Source organism: Pan troglodytes, chromosome 14 (genome assembly GCF_028858775.2).
Source record: "Pan troglodytes isolate AG18354 chromosome 14, NHGRI_mPanTro3-v2.0_pri, whole genome shotgun sequence".
Classification (NCBI taxonomy): Eukaryota; Metazoa; Chordata; class Mammalia; order Primates; family Hominidae; genus Pan; species Pan troglodytes.
The window spans coordinates 103,060,322-103,078,199 of record NC_072412.2 but is presented as its reverse complement, the minus strand read 5'-3'; the positions used below and the strand labels follow the sequence as shown (position 1 = coordinate 103,078,199).

At 38.9% G+C, this 17,878-nt stretch overlaps 1 protein-coding gene and 1 pseudogene across 1 annotated transcript in view; both read right to left on the bottom strand.

The window, feature by feature from the left end:
- Nucleotides 1-287: 287 nt before the first annotated feature.
- On the bottom strand, nt 288-9,937 carry LOC467305 (proteasome subunit alpha type-6-like; annotated as a pseudogene).
- The window catches only part of RAP2A (RAP2A, member of RAS oncogene family), a 33,802-nt gene continuing 24,672 nt past the window's right edge, over nt 8,749-17,878 (bottom strand). Inside the window, exon 2 of the mRNA XM_509705.7 lies at nt 8,749-12,534. Within this exon, the coding sequence (XP_509705.2) occupies nt 12,297-12,534 (238 nt within the window). The 3' untranslated portion in view covers nt 8,749-12,296. The remainder of the gene's footprint in view (nt 12,535-17,878) is intronic.

Here is a 17,878-nt window from a genome sequence, read left to right as displayed (position 1 = left end):
GGCCAATGGCTACCATATTGGAAAGAGCCATTTAATGAATCAACTGAACCAAAGACAATAAAGGAAGTAGTTTCATATAGAAAGAATCTGTAACTATAGAAAGCAAACGTCATTTTTTAGTTTTTACATTTTTCCCAAAAAGCATTGTTTTTACTAATACAGAGTACTAACCTCTTCAGTGGTAGGAGGAGAGGGAGAGCCTCCTTTTTCAATCCAGAGACCTCCATAAAGTTGGTTTGTTGTTACCAAACACAGAGGAAGTGACATCACGGATTTGGTAAACTAAGGACAATGTTTAGTCTCTGCTGGAACAACAAGGTGCAGTCAGTCTCTGCTCATGTAAGAATCCTGAATTCAGGAATTTCAACTGTAACTACTCGAATTTCTGTCTCTGAAGATTTTAGATCATTGATAGCACAGTAGAAAGGCATGTAATTGCGGTTGCCACTGTGTTCAAATGTCCAGGCAAATTTCTTCTTCACTTCAAGGAAGCTGGTTGACTCGGCTTGTTTAACTCCTGCTGCAGTGGCTTTAAACCCACAGTAGTAACCCGCAGCATCACACTTGTACACCCGAGGGCCTAGTTCTTCAAATATACTAATTAAAATCATACAACAACCAAGAGGCCTCATTTCAGCATTCTGTGTATAGACCCGAGTAATATCAGCAATTCCTTTTACACAGCATGTCCACAGGAATCTAATAGCCATACTTGTGTTTGCAATTAGCTGCCTTATATTGCGCCCTCTGTTCCCGGGATCTGCTGTCAGCTGTCACTCCTGTGATCACACGGCCAGTGTTTTTGGTCATCTTGAATAAGTGAGTCCTGGAATCCAATAATTTGTCAGGTACTATCTTCTGTGTGACAATTACTGCACAGTCTTTCTTTCTGACAGCTACTGATGTAAGGCCACCCTGGTTAATAGCCTTAAAAGCATATTGTACTTGGTAGAGCTGGACCTTGGGTGAAAAAATTATAAGCTGGCGGTCAAAACCAGTGCTGGAATCATGGAATGTGTTGGTACACCCACTACTTCACTCACAATCTCTGGTGCAATATCTTTTATATTAACTGTCTTGAGCAACTGACAGCAGCTACAGTTGCATGCTATCCCAATGGGAAATTGCCGCATAGCTTCTAAACTCATAAATAGAACAAGAAATGTCTTTAAGACACAGAACTGTGAAACTTGGAGGAGATCCTTGCCTAAAAATTTTGGTAAGGGTAGAGAGTTTCCATGGCAACGAATAATCCATCCAAATGTAATTAAAAGTGAGTGACTAGGGGATCTATATTGTTCAGCTCTAGTACATTTTACCTTTATATTTTTCTAAGCCACTGATATGCTAATATATCAGACAATATTTGTTCAGGACTGACATGACAAGTCATTGTAAGAAGAAAAAGAGGACACAGTCATCTTAAAGAAACATTAGCAACTCTTCAGATAAGATGAAAAGGAAAGATGTATTCTGTTGCTGCTATTTGGAATTCCTTTGAGTCGTGAGCAGAGGAGTCATTATTTATGGTTTTCCACTTAGGATCACATTTCCTCCCTGAGGACGCTGTCAGGTTACCCTTTAAGGACTCTCCCTTGATCCTTCCCAAGAAGTACCTGCCCTGGTTCTCCAGCCGGGTTCCAGTCCGCCGCCATTTCTGCCAGCTCTTCTCCACTCCAACCCCAGGCCCAAGGCTATGGCCATGGGCAGCTTTGAGAGGCTCCACAAAGGAGTTGACAGATCTAATGGCAAACAGTGACAACCACTGTCCTCGCAGTTTTAATGCTGACCAGTTTTGTTGTGTATATTTGGAAAGAAGTCGGTCATTTGAAAAAATTACACAGCGAATACTATTGGTATGAGTGAATGAGAAGAGTTTGTGCATTTTTATTTTGTTTTAGTTACAAATCACATGTCCCTGGGTGCTGAAGGAAAATGCAGGGAGTTGTTGAAACCAGCTGCTCAAGTGAGCTAATTCCTCTTCCAGAAAGATGTTTATTGCTAGAAAAACAATCAACAGGACAAAGTCATTCTCAAAAGGAAATACTGTGAATGACTTAATTAGCAATTGTCTATGTTTAGGATGTGGAGAAAATCCACTGACACGGGGCTACGGAAAGGTCCTCGTGGCACATGAGGCAAAAGAAGGAATGAAAAGAGGGAAGGAGCAGGGAAGGAAGAGTAGACACAGCTGAATTGGTTTAAGGGGCCCATACATGTCTAGCCCACCTCTTCCATTCAGCTTTCATGGCATAAACTCTGCAATTACTGGTTTGCTCTTGCTGTTGCCCCAGGACAGCAGTGACTTGGTCAACCATAAAGGCAGCAAAAGATCAGAAGTCGGGCTCTCTGGGCAGTGAGTATTGAGAGTCTCACTTATGTTACAAGGAACACCTAGCTTAATCCAGGGATTCTCAGTGGGAAAGGAGTAGAGCTCAATCTGCAATGGAAGGAGGTTCCCAGATTTCCAGGGCAGGGGAAAGACGCTTTTTCTACAGTGAGCCACATGTATTTTTTGTTTGTTTGTTTTTTTGAGACGGAGTCTCACTCTGTCACCCATACTGGAGTGTAGTGGTGCGATCTTGGCTCACTGCAGGCTCCGCCTTCTGGGTTCACGCCATTCTCCTGCCTCAGCCTCCTGAGTAGCTGAGACTATAGGCGCCCACCACCACACCCGGCTAATTTTTTGTATTTTTAGTAGAGACAGGATTTCACCATGTTGTTAGCCAGGATGGCCTCGATCTCCTGACCTCGTGATCCACCCGCCTCAGCCTCCCAAAGTGCTGGGATTACAGGCGTGAGCCACCACGCCTGGCCGCCACATGGATTCTGATGCATCCTGTTAAAGGGAGGGCCACATTTTCCTTCTTTTGAGAGTCTCTATACACAGTAGAATTTGATGGAACTGTGTTGCACATTTGAAAGATGGAGGTTGGAAAAATGTTAGGATGCATTATTTTCTTTTAAAAAAATCTCTTTAGTCTCCTTATATCTAGCACAGCCCCTTAACCCCCCATCCCATTATTTTTGTCTTTCAAGACATTGACAGTTTGGAAGCATCCAAACCTATTTTTGTGGCGTGTCTCATGGTGTGGATTTGTCTGATTGTTTCTCCATGATTCGATCCAGGTGAAGATACCACATAGGTGACATTGGGTGCTTCCTTTTGTGTCATAGAGGGGCCCATGATAGACTTTTGTCCCTTTGTTGGTAGTGCTTGGTTTGATCACCTGGTTCATGTGGTGTCCGCCAGTTCTTATCACTGAAAGGCTACCTCTTTCCCTTGGCAAGTAAGAAGTAATTTGTGAATATATGTTTCCCTCTAACCCTTCCACCCAATGGCCTCAGCATTGCTGATTGCTGATCCTTCCCTGAATCTACTTTGATGTGGAGGATTGGAAGGGATGACTTCTTGGTTCTGTTTTCCATATCTATTAGCTAGTATCCTATAAATGGCTCATCCTTATTATTATTTTTTAATTTCACTATGAACTCTCAGATTCAGTTTTTCATTAAGCTGTTTTTTGTTGGACATCATACCCTTTGCCTTGCGAAGTATTTACCAAACTATGAAATACTAGTCCTGTGAAATGTTCTAAGAAAAGCTAGCATCCTATGGTTAAATAGTTTGCAGAACATAATGTATTTATATCTCACAATGTTACATAATCCACATTAGGATATTGAAAACCACAAGAGCCTATTTAACTTTGTTTAAGCAGGTGTTTCTCAAACTTATTCGACCATGGAAATCTTTTTCCTATTCAACATTAGTACTTGATGGAACACATTTGCAGAAACACTGGCCAAGAGTCAGCTCTATTAATGTTTAAATATTTCATCAATAATATGAAACAAAGACTGATGATGATGGTTGGTGTATCACTGTTCAATAAACTCTGTATGATTACAATGGTTATTTTCCTATTATCATATTCATAAGGTCAACTCAGCATACCCCTGAGGGGCTGGAGGTCAAGAGCAACCCTAAAGTAGGCAAAGATTTCTTTAAAAGAACACAAAAACAGTTAACCATCAAATAAAAGATTGGTGCATTGACTTCATTAAAAGTGAGGACTTCTGTTTATCAGGAGATATCAACAAGAGTGTGAAAAGGCAAGCTTCAGACTGGGATAGTACACTGTACTTATAAACATGTGTCCAGAAAATGTAAAGAACTCCTACAAATATGTAAGTAAAAGATTAAATAAATCTTTTTTGAGTCACTTCATAAAACAGTAAACAAAACATTTACTCAATGGGCAAAAAACATAAATAGCCATTTCACAAAAGAGGGTAACCAATGACCAATAAGCATATAAATATATTGGCCTTAGAGAAACATGAAGTGAAATCCACAATGACCTACCACCACACTCCCACCAGAATAATGAAATGAAAAATGACAAAGCCTGACAGTGCCAGGTATGTGTGTGGAAGGTGGAGTTGGTAGATGCCATGAGGCACCACCTGGACCTCCTTTCAGTCAAGTAACTGCTGCCCTGCTGCTGAGAATGCTGACAACCTTCACTCTCTGATCCTTCAGGGATTGCCTGTGCATCTTGTTCAAGGTCACAATGACTGACAGGCAGAGGGTACAGAGGACTAAACCATCTGAGCCCAACTCAGGACAATTCTAAGGGCCCCATTCTAACTCCCCCTGTCTGGGGGTTGTTGGCCCTGCATCACACAACTCCTCCCTCTGGCCAATCTTACTTCCTCTACTCCCTTCCATAGGAGTTAATCCCAAGGACATTTGGTAATAAGCATCCTGCACACTAAGCTCTGTATCACAGCCCTCTTCCCAGGCAATCCATCCTGTGACATGGTGCAACTGGAGTACTCACACGTTGCTTGTTTATGTAAACTGGTACAACCACTTGATAAAACTATCAATGTTTACCAAAGTTGACAATCAAATCTTGTAGTTCAGCAATTCCCCTCCTAGTGACCTAGGAGTGAGTATTGTGTCTATCCACCAAAAGTCATGTACACAAATGTTCATAGCAGCTTTATTCATAATAGACTCAAACTGGGAATGACTCCAATGTCCATCAACTGTAGATTGCCTCCTCTCCTCTTCTCCCTCTCTCTTTTCTTTTCTTTTTTTTTTTTTTTTAGGATGGGGTCTCCCTCTGCCACCCAGGCTGGAGGGCAGTGGCCTGATCTCGGCTCACTACAACCTCTGCCTCCCAGGTTCAAGCAATTCTTCTGCCTCACCCTCTAGAGTAGCTGGGACTACAGGCATGTACCACCACGCTTGGCTAATTTTTGTACTTTAAGTAGAGACAGGGTTTCACCATGTTGGCCAGGCTGGTCTTGAACTTCTGACCTCAAATGATCCACTCACCTTGGCCTCCCACAGTGCTGGGATTACAGGCATGAGCTATTGCACCCAACCCTCTCCCTTTCTCTGCCATCCCTCTAGAGACTACAGGGGTCAGAGGAATTCTCACGCTCACAACCGATCCAGGTCCCCTCACCTGGACAGAGTTCCCACATCAGCATTTGGAGGCCAAATATCTAATAGCAGCATTTTCCAAATTGTGCTCCAGAGAGTGCTATGTATAATCGAAAGAAAGTGTCCTGGGGTCTAGTTATTTTTGAGACAGGAGTGGAATTTGAGTTTTTTCCAAGATGTGAGATGTGTTATGTGGGGTTTCCCAAACTTGCTTGACTCTATCGTTTTCAGCAAACCCTCTCATGGTATAAGACCTCTTCAGAACACACTACAGAGCTGTGCTGTGAACAAACCAACATTTTAAACTAAAAAAACTCACTAAAACCTAAAAACACCTGGTATTTAACTATAGGCATGGACCCAGCATTTATTCTTCAGTGTAGTATCTGATACATAGAACCCTTTGCCCTGCTGTCCCCAACCTGCCTCTGTATCCCCACTGCCCCTCACTAATCCTATTTTTACTCTGAATTCTTCCTGAGAAGTAGACCCAGCCTGTAACAACAGAGCCTTGAAGCCCTGCTGTATTGCCATCCCCGTCTACTGTGTCCCACAGACACCTCAAGATCCCAGGAGGGACTAGCTCAGGCTGATGCACAGATCTTGAAAAGTGAACAGAGTCAGCAGCAGTCTCTGGGGCTGTGTCTGGAATTTCGGCTCAGCCTGGGTTTACTGGGATGCTGACATGTGAAAGTAGGGAAGGTACAAATTATTTCTTGCTAGTAAACTAAACTGTATCTGCCTTAAGAGAAAAGGGAATGGCAAGAAGACAGGACTAGGATGTCTTTGACATCAGGGTTTATGTGTAGATGACCATCTCTGTATTGTGGCAGTGCCAGATGCAAGTGTAACCTCTCAATAAATAATAGCTGAATGAGCATGGAATGAGTGGATTCAATTTAAGTGAGAGGATTAACAGTGGGGAAAAGGTCATTTAGAGTTAGAAGCTTGTTAGAAGAATTAGAAATTAAGTGGCAGAGTTAGAAACTCAACTCTGCCACTTTATTAGCTGTGTGACTTTCAGTGATTCATTTTTAGTACTTAGAGCCAGTTTCTCAAAAGTAACATCGAGTTATTTATCCTTCTACCTATGTTCACGTACTTGCATATGTATATGTGCATAGGAAGATGCTGGGAATGATTTACATCCATTGTTAACATGGCTGTTTTGGGGAACTGAAAGTTGGGGTGACTTTTTTTTTTTTTTTTTTTTTTAAGAAGGAGTCTCCCTCTGTCACCCACGCTGGAGTGCAGTGGTGCGATCTCGGCTCATGGCAACCTCTGCCTCCCAGGTTCAGGTGATTCTCCTCCCTCAGCCTCCCGAGTAGCTGGGATTACAGGTGTGTGCCACCACGCCTGGCTAATTTTTTGTATTTTTAGTAGAGACAGGGTTTCACCGTGTTAGCCAGGATGGTCTCAATCTCCTGACCTCGTGATCCTCTTGGGGTGACCTTTTCTTCCCTTCACTAATCCTGATGTTTTTAAAGGTATAAAAGCACATCACACTCAAAATAGTGTAAAACTGTAAATATGAATCGTTGATACTGAAGTTTTTAAAATGGGAGGATCTTATACTAAAAAATCCCCATAAGCTAAACCAAGAATCTTTCCTTCAGTTTTATTCCCAACTCATACATACTAAATAGGTCTTCGTATTTACTCTTTCAAGCAGCTAGTCCTCTACCTTTTTCTCTGCTGAGAAATTTTGGAGGAATCCTTAGAGGCTAACATGAAGACTACTAAGAAAATATAGAAAGAAATAACACAGCGTCTTACCTAGAATAGCAGCAAATCTTTTAAAACTCAATACTTCGATGTTGGGGATGTTGAATATTATCTAAAAACTATTTATAGGCCAGGCATGGTGGCTCACGCCTGTGATCCCAGCACTTTGGGAGGCCAAGGCGGGAGGATCACAAGGTCAGGAGATTGAGACCATCCTGGCTAACATGGTGAAACCCCGTCTCTACTAAAAAATACAAAAAATTAGCCAGGCGTGGTGATGGGCACCTGTGGTCCCAGCTACTTGGGAGGCTGAGGCAGGAGAGTGGTGTGAACCCGGGAGGGAGCTTGCAGTGAGCAAAGATCACACCGCTGCACTCCAGCCTGGGTGACAGAGCGAGACTGTCTCAAAAACAAACAAAAAAACCACAAAAACTATTTATGAAAATATTTATTAAAAATACTAGATAATATTCAACGATGTAAAACCAGTTGGAATGATCCATTTAAGAGATGAAGAGCAACTATGTTTTATTAGTATTTATGTGGCAACATATTTTAAATTAAGAAACGAGGTCAACAGCTTCTTTAAGTTTGTGATAATATTCTCTGCTTCATAGATCCTAGAGGTCAGCTGGGTTCCAAATTGGGCAGCACCTTACTCCTTTAGCTACATATATTTTCATTCGTGGACCTCTAACAAATAATATAACTTGAGAGAATTTCAGAGTACTACTTTGTAGCCTCAAAGACGTTCTTCCAACTATCAACTATTGATACATTTAAATAATTTATTAAAAAATTTACAAACACTTCAAATAAAATTATGAAGTTCTTCAGAAGATATTCCTAAAATATAGGCATGTTTTCCTTTAAATATCTGGGATTCTATCTACAGAGCCTCTGTTATATTCATTCAAATTATTCTTATAATCTAAAACAATGAAGCTTCTCAACTGGTGGAATGCTGCCAGAGGATTTCAACAGAGTTTGAAGGCAACATAACCAAAAGGCATAGTTTAAATTGGCTTAGGAAATGAATGGGCTCCTTATCAGAGCAGCTGAAGGCTGTATACAATTAACAGCATCTGTCAATATTCATAGGGCCCCATATAGAACAAGCAGGCCCTACAGCCTGGCGGCAACCTTCAGCTTCTGGCACCTTCGGATCCACATGACCTGAAAACAGAAAGAGGCTTCAAGCCATCACTAGAAGGCTTCTGAATCATTTTAGTGATATTGCTAATTAATGTTAATTATTTGAACAATTCTGTTAACCTTAGGATCAGGCTTTAAATTAACCAGCTACCATTCAAAATATAAAATCATTTGTAGAGATAAGTTTATATTTATAATAACTGATTTTACAGTCTCTTACATGTTATTTTTATTTTTAAAGACTATGAAAATTATCTACCTACCTGCCTTTTTATATGATGAACTCTCAAATCAGCTAAAATATTTTTGTATGAAGAGTACTAAATTCATTATATGGCAATTTTTAATTGTTTTTGTATATAATACATTTCTCTCATGAGCATGTACAAAACAAAGCAAATCCAGAGTTTCATTAAATAAATTTATTTGTTAAAATAATTTAACTCCAAATACAACTGTTGAATTTGCATTGAGTTATAACTACAATTCATGTTTTAATTGAAATGTCAAGGTTTAACAACTGACATTGTTACAAAACAATAAACTTGTTCAATTTTAAATGGTCAGTTGTATTAGAGCGCAACAATTAACTGTGAACTATATCTCTGGGAAACCTCAAATCAATAATGATAAGTCTGTTTCCAAAACCCACTGCAGTCATTCTTGAAACCCTGATCAAGATTTAATAGATGAACAATGACATGTTAAATAAAAAAAAAAAAGACCCCCATAGTCCTTAACGTTTGATTGGCTAAGGGACAATTAAAGCTTACCCAGTGCTAACACAAGACTGCTGATAAGAACAAAAAATTAAAAACACACACATAAACAAAAAACAGCAACAAACAAAACAAAGCACTTTCATATTCATACATACACTGACAACATTAACATTCATACTGGAAAACCCTTGAAAAGAAATACCAGACAGCCTTAGGCAACATTTCTTTATATAGAAAAGCAAATATCAGTAGTATTACCACAGAAAGGTGATGGCAACTGTAGCAATTTGAGTCAAAAGTTCAGTCCTAATTCTACAAACCAAAGGAGAAAATCATCAAAGCACCTTTCAATAGTTTAAGAAAATATTTTATGTAATACTTTTGATCAGATGCTGGCTTGTTTTGTATAAGTTGAACAAAATGAAAGGCATCAGTTACCATCACTATCACAGTTTAAAAGAACCCAAAAGTTGCAACATCAAAAGAAAAAAAAATTCAAAGATGCTGCCTTTGTATAAAAGTAAAAAAAAGAAAATCTTATCACAAGAGCTAAAGAAAAAGTGGGTCTTTGGATCAAACCATAATATTTTTAAGGCATGTTAGAAAAACTTTCACTTATCTAAGTTGCTAGTCTGATCAGGGCATAAAATAAATAGTGACACAAGGTCAACTTTCTTCTGTAGCCGCTAAGGTTTCGTATGCCAACAAATGCAATCTTCCTGTTCTTAAGTGTTTTATTACTGTAATATCTCAACAAACACATTCATTTGCCAGCTGAGTTATATATTCATACCAGATGGATATGAATTTCCAGTTTCGGGATGTCCTTGATGCCTTGGTCACTAAATATGCAGGGCTGCGTGGAAACAGTCATCAGGCAGCCAGATCAGTTCTTATTCATGTCTTGACAGTAAAAGCCCACCCTGTCATCTGACACAAATGTTTTTAACTATTAATACAACTCAAAATTTTAGGTCATCTTTTCCACTTTACATTCTGCCATATCTTTCATATTATTTAACCTATTTTCACATCTGCATAGCAAGCCATAATGTCAAACTGTGGAATCTTTATAGATATTTCTATTTTGCAATCTTACTTGTCAAAAATTGCTATGAATTATAGAATTCTAAAGAATCATTCTGAGAAGTTAGAGGAATCAAAACTCAACCAATTCACTAACACATATTTTTATTTCCGTAGAGAAATCATATATCTTGAATCTACAACTTCTCTACATGTTTGAATCAAACCAACTTTTACACAGTGAAATTCGTTTCAATAAAATTGGTTAAATTTTTTTGTCCTATAAACAAGGTGGTTCATAATTGAGGATTATAAAAAATTATACTGAAGAATGTAAATATTCAAAAGTCAAAGATTTTTGACAGCTATGGCCTGGTTTCATTCACGTATCTCTTCAGTTTTTTCATTATGAAAAATACTATCAATCTTTTTTTTTTTTTCATCCTCTAAGCTTAATGCCAGTTATTAAACACTTGGGGGGCTACCAATGATTTCATAAAAGTATAAAAGACACTTTAATAATTTAAAAGAAAAAAGTTTTTGATACACTATATTCTGCAGTATAGATTCTTAGTATAGGCAATTATCTCTGACTTGTGCCAAATTCTTAGGAACAGTAAACACACATGCACACACAAACACACACTCTTCTCTCAGTTACACATGTAAGACCAGAGGTTACTTGCACAAGACTGTGAAACCAACAAAATGTGGGGTGGTGTACAGATCGCAGGCTCAGTGATATTGCAGTTCTGAAGGCCAAATTCTTCTCCCAAGGCCCAGCTCAAGATAATCTTTTCAGCATTTATGTATAACTAAGTTAGCTGAAGACCCCTCTATACTTGATTGTAAAACTTATGAATAGGTTTTTCCTGTGCCATTAGTCATGCAAATGATAAATACTTCACGACTATGAAAACCAAAAATGTCAGAGCTTGAGCACCTTTTCAAAACAAAATTTTCACTCCAGCTTTATTTGACGCTTCAGTAGTCAGGGCAAAATTGTTCTAAGAAAACCTTTATATAATTCTCCAGGAAAATTAAAGGTAAAAGGCTTTTGTCCCTTACCTTCCACTCTATAATTTATGTTCACTTTTAAGCCCAAATTATTTCACATGGTTATTCAATTTTTAAAATGCCTGCAATAAAGCTCTGCTACAGCAAATACTTGATTTTGAAAGCAGGTTAGCCACGGGTCACACTACAACCATAGCCCTTAAAGGCGAGAAGGAATTTGCTGCTTTAATGAACTTAAAAATGCCAGATATTCGTACTGTCCTGTGAGGTTTCTGCAAACAGGAACATGTGGATGCAACATGGCTTCATTTTCCTTACATGATGGTACTAGTTTATCTATTAGAATGCTTCTTGTTAGTAAGGCTAGGTAATCTCTTCCCATCACAGTTGCTTCCCTCTTGTTCAGTAAAGTTATAAAGACCACCCCTAACAGAGGGCGGGTTTGGGGTTTTAATTCTGATCAAACCCTTGTGAAAGCCTCCATTTTCTGTGGCAAAGCAGGTGAATTAACAAATTCTAAAGCCAGACTATATTTTTACATAACCTGTTCTGAGTTTTGCTCTATCAAGGATTGAAGCATGAGTTAGTTCCATGTCACAAATTAGAATAACAGCTACAGTTAAGCATCAATTTTGAAAAACAGAAATGTGTTAGCTGAGCAAAGAATCTCCCTGTAATGCTGTTGGCAGGTCAGCTGTTATTATCTTACTTGACGGAATACATTGGTTAGAAGCTCTATCCCATTTCCTGAAATTCAGTACTCTTGTAGGAAAATATTTCTCCTTTACTTATTTTTTTAAAGAAGACAAAATATTTTAATTGTAAGTGGTCAGAGGAATTCTTCTGGTTTCTCCCTTATGGTTATTTTTAATTTGTACAATAGTTGCTTCTGTCAACTCAGCGACAATGCCATCATAGCTTTCAAATGAGATCACCCTGTAGATCGATGGACTATGCCTTAAAGTTGCAGATGCATAAAGGAGACTGAGGACAAATGGTGAAAACTGTAGTTACTGAACCCAAATGTTACTCAGAGATATCAACTGACAATCACTGCTCAATTCTGAATAAGGGCTGCAGTTCTCTGTAGATTAACACCACGCATCCTGCAAGTTCTGCAGTGGAGTAGGCGAGTTTTCTATCACCTACGACATTGGGCAAATCCCATCCAGGACAGCCATATTTGGATGCTATTGTATGTTACATGCAGAACAGCATGGGTCATCTTTGTCAGGCTGAGCAGCATAGTTCATCTGCCTCACAATTTCTGCAAAGAGTTCGTCCACCATTGTTTTACTCTTAGCGGAAGTTTCCATAAAGGGGCAGCCCCACTCTTCAGCAAGGGCTCTGCCTTCGTTGGACGATACTTCTCTCTCACTTTCCAGGTCCACTTTGTTCCCAACCAAGATGACTGGCACTTTCTCATACCTATGAGAGAATAAACAAAACACACATACATTGTAACAGTTAGCACAAAGTTAAACAGGTCACGTGTATTTTCGTTTTTGGGGGCTATTCCAACATAAATGGTATCTTCAGTTGCATGAAAATGATTTGTACCACTTGGCTTGATACTTATCTGAGGGCATTTGAAGCTGCTCTCACAGTGGATGATAAAATGAGTTTTATGAAATGATGTTTTAATTAATCAATTATATATCCTTTAAAATCAATTTACCTTTCCAGATATACTTGGAAAATTATTCTCAGAAACTCAGACTAAATCCTCTTAATTTTTTTTCCATTCTGAGAGAGGGTTGCACAAAATTTCACAGTTGATCACACAGTAAATAGCTACAATGAATAAACAAACAACTTATAATTATCAGCATTTTACTATGTTCTATGTGTATAAAATTGATCATGTTCATACAAAAATCAGCTGGGTGTGGTGGCAGGTGCCTGTAGTTCCAGCTACTCGGGAGGCTGAGACAGGAGAATCGCTTGAACCTGGGAGGCAGAGGTTGCAGTGAGTTGAGATCGTGCCACTGCACTCCAGCTTGAAAAAATGATCATGTTCGTTCTAATAGTTCTCAAACAAGAAAAAAGGTAGTAGAAATCATCCAAATGGAAGCCATCAAATACAACCACACCCCATCCCTTCAGAAAACTTTTATGGATTAGTCAGTTCAAAGAGAAACAATTAGGATTCTTTTAAGACTGACAAGAATTCAGCCTCAATTAGCTTTAATTGGTGTTATTTCTTTTTTTCTTCCTAACTAAAATAGGTATCTCTGAGTAAACATGTTTGGAAAAAGCTAAACTAACAAAAATAGTAAGTGATAAGAAAGAACAAAGAAAAAAGCTCCTAAGTCATTTTGGTGCCTAAGATGATTGTCTCTACAATGGTTACTCCATGTAGCACATTTCACAACAGATGTCAACACTGGTGCTGGACTGCACATTTATTTACTATTCTTCTTTATGTTTGTTCTAAGAAAGATAGCTAATATATTTTCACAAGACATTTTAAAAGGTTTTTGTGATTTTAGTATAAATCTGTGTGTGTGTGTGTGTGTGTGTGTGTGTGTCTTCCCATAAGCAGAATGTATTTCTGATTTAAAGGAGCTAAACAGCAAGATCGCACAAAAGTGATAACAAATGTGACTGGAAACAGCTAATCTGTCAGAAGAGAAAACCACCCCATGGTCAAGCTTTTGAGGCAGGATGCATAGACAATTTTTATCATTCAGGAAACTGGATAATAGGCAGGTGGTTATTGTTTGCTATGATACTTCCACAAATTTCTTCATCCTGTCAAGAGGGTTCTCTCCACTCACCCTAACTTGTAAAGCAAACCAAATTCCCAACATTCTCACTTTTTTTCTTTGACACTATATCAAACTAAGAATGGTCTCAACAAGAGGGCATACTCCAGGTAGTGTGCCATTTGGCAATGTGAAACATGAAAACAACTTAAAAATGAGTGGAAGGAACAACATCAAAGGCAAACCTAGAATTTGGATATTATCATTTTATAGGAAATGAATTTGGACAACTTCAATTTATATCAAAGGACTTTATATAAATTTACTGTACACTACTGTACCTTACGATTTCGGGCCTTAGATCATGCTGACAGCTCTGAACATAAGACACAAGGGTTTTTAACATCTTCTAGGACTCTTACATACAAACAATTTGTGCATCCCATGGCCTCTAGGAGGGCAAGTGGCAGTGAGAATAAAGCTGCATTACAAAACACCATGTATTTGCTACTTTGCATATAAACTCTCTTGATTGGCTATACAGAGAAGCTTGGCAGGGAGCAGACACTGCCAGCCATGTCAGGACAATGTCAGCTTCCAATATGTGTTACTCGCAAAATGTAATTACATTTCGTTTTTCTTATGAAAGTATATACATCACAGTGTACTTTAAAATGCTTTGCTTGGCAGTGGAGTAACTTAAAAACATTAATAAAATTAAGTAAAACATTGGCTGAATTTAAGTTAAAACAAATTTCAGTCTGTCTATGAATAATAAAAAGTGATAAGATCACTTTCTATTAGTTGAGATAAATGATAAATATTTTAAAGAATATGTTTAAATACAATATATATAATAAATATATATATATAATAAATATATATATATATATATATATATATATTTTTTTTTTTTTTTTTTTTGAGACGGAGTCTCGCTCTGTCGCCCAGGCTGGAGTGCAGTGGCATGATCTTTGCTCACTGCAAGCTCCGCCTCCCGGGTTCACGCCATTCTCTTGCCTCAGTCTCCTGAGTACCTGGGACTACAGGCACCCACCACCACGCCCGACTAATTTTTTGTATATTTAGTAGAGACAGGGTTTCACCGTGTTAGCTAGGATGGTCTCGATCTCCTGACCTCGTGATCCGCCCGCCTCAGCCTCCCAAAGTGCTGGGATTACAGGCGTGAGCCACCGCACCCAGCCTATATCATGTTTTATATGTGAAATATTTCTTACACTTTTAGTTAAGTTCAGGATCTACTAGAATATGTGGATTTTCAAAACTTGCAAAGAAATCAAATTATTAAGTTGTATTGATACATTATTAAAATCAAGAATTTGAATAAATCTTACCATCAACCTAATTCTCAAAACAGTAAATAAAATATTGCAAACACAGTTCCACATATAACAGCATTTAATAACTGGTAAATGTAGACGAAAATGCAGTCAGTATCAGAGGGCCTGTTTATTATATCACTAACTTAATTGTCAGTGGCCTTTTCTAAAATCAAGTTTCTAAAGACACTAGAGAAATCCACATTAATATCCTCAGAAGATTTTTAAACTGAGTACTATGTTGAGAAAAAAAAATTATGTACATTTCAGAATACCAGACGGTGATAAATTTTGTCTCTCTTTCTGTTAAAATTTGGGACAGTAGAAAAGATTGTACACTCAGATTTGGAGGCTCTGCTTCCAGTTCTGCCAATGAGATCATTTCCTTTACATATCTGTATTTCATTTCTTTGATAGTAAAAAGGGAGTAAGAATATCTGTTCCCACTTAACACAGGGTTGCTGTAAAGGGCAAATGAGATAATGCTGAAAAAAATGAAGTACTAGATAAAAGGAGGGTGCTTGCTTCTTTCCCCTCCTAACTCTAGTGATGTGGCCTTCAGAAGCCACAAAGGGTGAAGAAGGAGCCGGAGAAACTGATCAAAGGAGGTAAAGAACTCCTGAGGGCAAACCGAGTTGAGGGTGAAGCTGGAGGAAGAGACAGGCAAAAAAGATGGGAGTCAAAAACAACAAAGCAGCCACCAGACACTAACCAGGTACTTCTCCAGAGTCCCTGTGCTGAACATCCATGGTGATGGGGGCCTAGGAAAGCAGAAAAGCAAGCATTCCCAAACAGCGGGCACTCGAGATAATATACTGGCCCCTGTGGGAAAGGCATTCTAAGAAGGCTCTGGATTGGGGTGACAGAATAGGGTCCCATATGAAGGTAACATTTGGAGAAATCTGGATCCTCCTTAAGAAAGACGGGTGAGACGCTGAAGGGAAAGAAGCCAAGACCCGTGTTGACAGTAGATGACTGCACTGCACGAGGAAGCTGGTGTTGCTATCTGTTTTAGCAATATGGTGGTTTAAAAAAAAAAAGAAACCAAACAGACTAGGACTCCTGTCCCAGAAGGGGCTGCCTCTAGCTAGTACTGTGAATTTAGAAGATTAACCTAATCTTGGTTTCCTGAGTTTCTTGAAGTATAAAATGAGCTGGACTGGATAATTCCTAAGATACTCTGAAGTTAAAAATCACAACAGACATGGTGGGTCACACCCACAATCAACACATATCATTGACTAGGTTAATTGCTGAGTGCTTAGCACTGTTCTAAGAATAACGTCCAACAGGCTGATCTTTAAGAGATATGAAAGTGTGCATCAGGAGTAAAGCCAAAAATGTTGGGGGAAATCTTATGAGATCTCATGGGGCCAAAACATAAGCAGGAGGTTTCACTTCTACAAGTGGAGCCACTACTGCCAGCATGCTCTGACTCAACAGCAGAACTCCAAAATGCACTCATGACCTAGGCAGTTCCATTTCACAGACAACGTTGTTCAAACACAAATATTTGGGATGGTTTTAACTACGTGAATACTGAAGGCTATACTGAAAACTGCCTGATGTGGCATAAATAGCTAGTAATGAACAATCGAACAATCAATACATCATGTACTTATCCATCCACTCAACACATATTTATATACTAAGTGCTAGCCACTATTCTAGACACTTACATCAATGGACAAAGCAAATAAAGCTCTGTAATTAGCAGAGGGCGCAGACATCAACAATAAACATAACAAGTCAATTCTGGGTTTACAATAAAAGTGTTAAGTGCAATGGAAAAAAAGATGTGGATCAGGTGGTGGGTGGGGAGCACAGGTGCCACAGTTTTAAATAAGATGATCCCAGGCCTTGTTGGGAAAGTGGCTGTGAACAAAGATGGGAAGGGTTTCTGGGAACCTGCTCCCTACCATGCAGGTTCTAGGGGAAGAGCATTCTAAGCAGGACATGCCCTAGACAATGCCTGAGCCGGCGAGAGCATGCCTGTCAGTGCAGGGACCAGCTGTGGGATCCATCTCTACAGCCTCCTGCAGGACTCTGGCAGTGGAGGAAATGCTCATTTGAAGCTAGACCTCAGGAATTCGGGTGCCAAAAGTGGCCTCAGAAGACAAACCTGGCACTTATGACAGAGTGACTTAGAGGGCTGACTCTGTTATTTAGGAAGATGAGGTGCTTTGTTAGTGGGTGATGACAGTTACTTTCATGTTCTATTTTCATTATCAGTTTTGCAGGTTGCCTTCATTTTCCCCCTTTTCATCATTTCCCCCTTTTCATCATTTCTTCCTTACCCCCTTTTCATCATTTGGACATAAAGCTAAAGATGCAAAATTCTCAAACTGTTCAATGTATGTGTTATTGTTAACCTGATCATGAGTAAGATACCACCTTGCTTACATCTTAAACATCAGCAGATATCTCACCAACTTCAGCCCATCTTCCTTGAAATTTCCTTTAAGGGCATGACCAGCTCAGACGGTGACTGATGCAGGTCTAATAATTTTATTTCTGTGTGTAGTCTGTGGACAAACACTTTTTTATTGACAAGAATTTCCATATTGTTGACTGTATTCATGAACCTGATTATAAATGTATAAATAAATAAAACTAGTTCTTTTAAGCAGCTCTGCTTAATGGACTGAATGAAACATCAGAAATACTGGCTGTAGCATCACTTAGCTGTAGAATGTTAATGGGCTTCTCACCGAGACAGCTTTT